Source organism: Buceros rhinoceros, unplaced genomic scaffold, assembly GCF_000710305.1.
Source record: "Buceros rhinoceros silvestris isolate BGI_N320 unplaced genomic scaffold, ASM71030v1 scaffold19466, whole genome shotgun sequence".
NCBI lineage: Eukaryota > Metazoa > Chordata > Aves > Bucerotiformes > Bucerotidae > Buceros > Buceros rhinoceros.
Window position 1 is genome coordinate 28,912 of NW_010417149.1, and position 4,753 is coordinate 33,664.

General features: G+C 49.8%; 1 protein-coding gene across 1 annotated transcript; it reads right to left on the reverse strand.

Moving 5' to 3' along the window:
- Positions 1-4,040: 4,040 nt before the first annotated feature.
- Positions 4,041-4,715, reverse strand: LOC104495172 (histone-lysine N-methyltransferase SETMAR; the record flags this gene model as incomplete). Its single annotated transcript, XM_010138107.1, has 1 exon — positions 4,041-4,715. A coding segment is annotated over one exon (675 nt), but the record flags the coding sequence as incomplete, so codon positions are not given.
- Between the last annotated feature and the right edge of the window lie 38 nt (positions 4,716-4,753).

Sequence of the window (4,753 nt, forward strand, 5' to 3'; positions counted from 1 at the left end):
CCACGGGGCTGCTGTGCCGGGATGCGAGGGGCTGAGTTTCCGCCAAGGCTGAAGAGATGTGTGCAGTGTCACTTGCTGGTGACACAGAACAGGAAAACCTAGTGCTTCAGCTTCCTGCTGAGGGGAGAAAATCCAGAACTGCTCAAGATTGCTTGAAGAACCTTCATGTCTTTACCTTTGGGGAACCTGGTCTGGACTTTTGTCCAGATCAAGTGTTTTATCGGTGAATTCTGTTGGTTTTAGTGAGAGTATTCTGGAGTCAGCTAGCACAACACTGAGCAGAAACATGCTGATTGTGTTTAAAAAGGTTAATTAATAGCTCCTTTAGAAAAGATCTTTATTAAATAGTTTTATTTATGTATAGTTTGAATTTCTACCCTCAAGTCCATTAAACAAGGACTTTATTACAAAATTCTAGACAGCTTTAAAAGAAACTTGAAGCAATTAAGAAATTCTAGGCAGCTTTAAAAGCAACTTGAGGGAGTTGAGAGGAGGTGAGGACTGGCAGACAGACAGCGGGCAGTACTGCAGCCCTCGTACATCCCTGTTGCAGTGAAAATAAGGTCCAGAAAAGATACTTGCTCCTCTTTAGAAAGTGCCTTCTGCAGCTGAGGGGCGATAATCCTCAGGGTAATGATGATTAGAAATGTATGTACTTGAATAAAATTTCAAGCATTTACTGAAGCTGAAGACTTTTAATGATGGACAAGGTGCGTGGTCACATTTTCTGTGCCAGGCAATTGCTTGCTGGCAGTGGAGCCTGAAGGGCCTGTGCAGGCAGCTCCTCGCCGGAGCGGCTGTGCCCCGGCACAGCGCGGTCGGCCACGCTGCTGCCCTCAGACAGGCCTCTGAGCTGCCGATGTGTACGCTGGGATGGAACTCAGCCGCCTCCTCACAGCTCTGAGACCAGAAAAGGTGGTGGGTTAACAAAGGCTGACCACTGGTGGCAATCCTTTCCTTCCCAGCACTCTTTTCCATAGAAAACTGGGTTTGGGGTTGATACAAGTCCATCCCTTGCCGGCTCCTTCTCCACTGAAGTATTTCATGTTGAAAAGAAGATACTGGGTAAGGTCTGGGGAGCCCTTCCACCAGTACCAGCCTCCAATGGGGGTAAAAGTCCTTCTAGCAAGGAGAGAAAACACTTCCAGAATACACCCCTATGACTTGGCTGTAGGAAACATTTTGTGCAGTAAAGACTGCCTTACCAGCATTAAATGTTTAATTAGAATCTCGGCACGAGCATCTATTTTACTGAGAGAAATGGGGAATTCCAGTTCCCCCGCGGAGGTGGGGGAACGGGTCCTGTCCATGCTGCTTTTGTTTGGATAACGGTCGCTGTTTTATTACAGGATCTTTCATTAAACAATCTTGAATTAATCTGGCTAGATGTCAGTGGAAAGTAGCATTGACTATTGAAATACTGATGATCCTGGCTGCACTTTGAGAGGAGACTGCAGGGCGCTTAGTCTCTCGAGCTGGTCGGCTGCATTCGCTGTGAAGGAGCACACTGAGCTGTGAAGTGGTAGTCTGGGACTCGATGAAGCTGAAAGGAACCCGAAAGAAAAAGCGAATAGAAGTGCAGCAGGTAGAAACAAGGGTCTATTTTTTTTTTCTCACTCCCTGGTTAGGGCTTTTTTCTTTTTAGCAGGCTTTTGGTCAGCACCCCCAGGCAGCTGTACTGTCTACAGCGAAGTACAATGCATGGCTGTACGGAAAAAGGCCATTAACAATTGCCACGATGGTTTAGAACTTGGTGACAACCTATTTCGTGTTCTTGCAAGGCCTTTAACGTGGCTGTGTTCACAGTCGAGTGCTCTCGTGGTGTTCGTGGTGTAGAGTCTGTTCCTACCGGGTAGCTGATACCTGCCAGGACTGGCCTTAGCTGGCCGGGCCTGCAGGGGTGGGTAGCACAGGGAGCAGCTCCCCTGGGCTCTCTGGTGTATGGCTGGTGATGCGAGGACTAGATACCTCACACTAGATACTGGGGGTTGTTTGGGTTTTTTTATCTACACTTCCTTAACTACCCCAAACCACGCCAAGGATGTATTTGTAACAGGAAGCGAACAAACCCTGCCGGCATCTTGAAAACCCATCTCACCTGGAGGGATAGCAATACAGATGGTATAAAATGAGTCGTGAAACTTTTTCCAGGAGGGAAAAGGGAAGGAGACTGGATCATCTGTTCCCAGCCCTCCGGTCCTGCAGGCTGAGAGGGCTGGCGCAGTGTCCTTTGAGGGAAGAAAACCAGAGAAGCCTCTTAACGAGACAAGAGGCTTTGCAACCCGAGCTGAGTTCTGGTATCTAGAGAGCAGCCCTGGAGACCTCTCTTCTGCAGAATCAGGCACCCCGATCAGCCAAGGAGTGAAGCTCATGGCCACTCGGCTTGTAAACTGCTTCTGACAAGCAGCTGAAATCCTGTGGAAAGTTCCTGCACTGGCAAAAGTGAACCTTAATGCTTAACTCTCGGAGAAATCACGTGGCAATCTCTAACTGAACCCGCAGCCCCGTGTGAATCTCAACAGCAGTTCCCAACAGAAGCATGAAGGCAGACACTAAGTGGGGAGAAGCTAACACTGAAGCTCAGCAAGGAAGTCGAGGTAAACAAAGTAAGGTTTTGTTTAGCAAATAGCAAAATGTTCTTTATCCCTTCTCAGTATCAGGTTAATCCGAATAAAAGCTGTCTTTTTATTAAAAAAAGAAAAGTTGCCAGGGTCCTGCAGAACAGCCGATCCCCCCAGATGAGCTTCCCTGTGTGCGTGCTGTGTCAGAGGTTACGAGTACAGGTACAGATCAGACAGTGCAGAACACATCACGTGGGGGTTTGTGCCACCGATGGCATGTCATGCTGTCACTGAAGGAGCAACCTGCAGTTTCTCTGCCTTGTCTACCAAAGTTGGGCAAGTTCAAAACCAGCTTGTGCGAAGCTTCCTTAATTTGATCTTCCCAGACGGGAAGGGAAGTACTGTGCAGCTGCAGGATGTAGCCCACCCGGCAAAGCTCCCCCCTGCACCCCTGCGGTAAGGGGATGCTCGGTGAAGCAGTGTTAGACCTGTACAGGAATGGCAGGGACAGGCAGTGACCTTGTCCCCTGCAGGGAAAGGACAGGCCTGGCTTGACGCTGGGTGTGCAGGAACAGCGAGGACAATCCGTCAGGAGCTGACGGGAGCACTCACGTACCTGCCAGCCGATCAGCAGTGCAGAAAGGCACCTCTGCTGGTGTGCTTTCTACTGCCTTCTCTAACGCCCTTCAGGAGTCAGAGGAGCAGCACTGTCCTGCTGCAGACCGCAGGGTCTGGATCGCAGCAGTGCTGGCAGTAGCGTGGACGTGCTGCTGGCTGTTCCTGCACAAATCTTACCTGCTGAGCCTGGAGATGGAGGTGATTTAGAAAGGGGACGACGGGCTTCTCCGAGCCCGCGGTACCGTGCTGTTTGCACGGGAGCTGAACGGTAATGCAATGACCCAGTGCTTAAAACCAGGCTTGGGCGTGCAGCTGGATGTGACAGGGGATGGGAAAGCGGGGGGAGACAGCGGTCCAGTTAATCTGCCCAGGCAAGTCTTTTACATTGTAGTAATTAGTTATGTTTTGTGGAGCAAGTAATTAAAACCAATAACTTACTTTAATGGGATTTAAGAAACTAATGCCCTTCTTGCAACGTCAACTCTCCTTGGTCTCATTCACCTGTAACTTCCAGTGACATTTCTCATCGTTACCCCACCTCCTTTCCCTGCACTGATGTTCATTTTTTCCGAAAGGTACAAATGGAAAGAGGTGCTTTAACACAGGGCGCGCTGTCAGAGAACAAGAACAAACCACCACGCCTGGCCTAGTCACTGATCTGGAATGTCCAGAAGCTCCAGTGCTGCTTCACGCCATCCACCTCAGAAACAGGCTCTAGGATGCTGCATGAGGTTACCCTCAAAATCTTGTGTTCCTCAACACCACACATGCTTCCCTGGTGGAATACACAGAGTTTTATTTAGCTGCAATTTAACTGCTGGGGGAAATTCTATTTCTTAGGTTCAGTTAGGGACTGGAAAGCTATGGAGAACTCCTTGAACGCGTGTCTGTGGAAAAGAGGGAGCTGTCCCAAGGCAGGAAGGAAGCACACGTGCGGGAACCGCAGTAGCAAGGTTTTCTTAGTCTGTTCTCTTCCTCTACAGGTTCTTGTTCTCTGTGCATTATTGGTACATTATGGAATCTTCCAGAATAATCGTATGAAAGCTCCTCTCCAGGAGAAATATCAGCTGCTGCAAAAAGTGCCAGTTTAGGCACCATTGAGTCAACGCGAACTGGCACCATGAATAAATTTGGTTCACAGGAATGGTTCAGGAACCTGCCAACGTTACCCACGTATGTCGGGTCAACAAAGGTCTCCATGATCCGGCCGCTGTGCAGGTGCTCCCTCACCACTATAAGGTAGTTCGAATCCTCTGCTGTCTGGGCCTGAATTCTTCGACGTGCCTCGTTAAAGCCCAAAACCTCACCAGCATATTCACAAACAAATCTGCCTTTAGCTAGGGGTTCCAGAGCGCGGAGCCCCCACCCCTTCTTCTCGGTCTTGAATACCTCCAGTCTGCACTGCAGCCCCCTCTGAACCACCCTGTTTTGGCAGGACTCCCCGCACTGGCACAGGGCATTGCACTCAAACACGGGCCTGGCATAGCCCTCCTCTTCCTCTGCAGGCCTGAGGCACAAGCTGTCATAGTTTTCACCACGGCAAAGACACGGGCACACGTCAGCCTCGCAGGAGC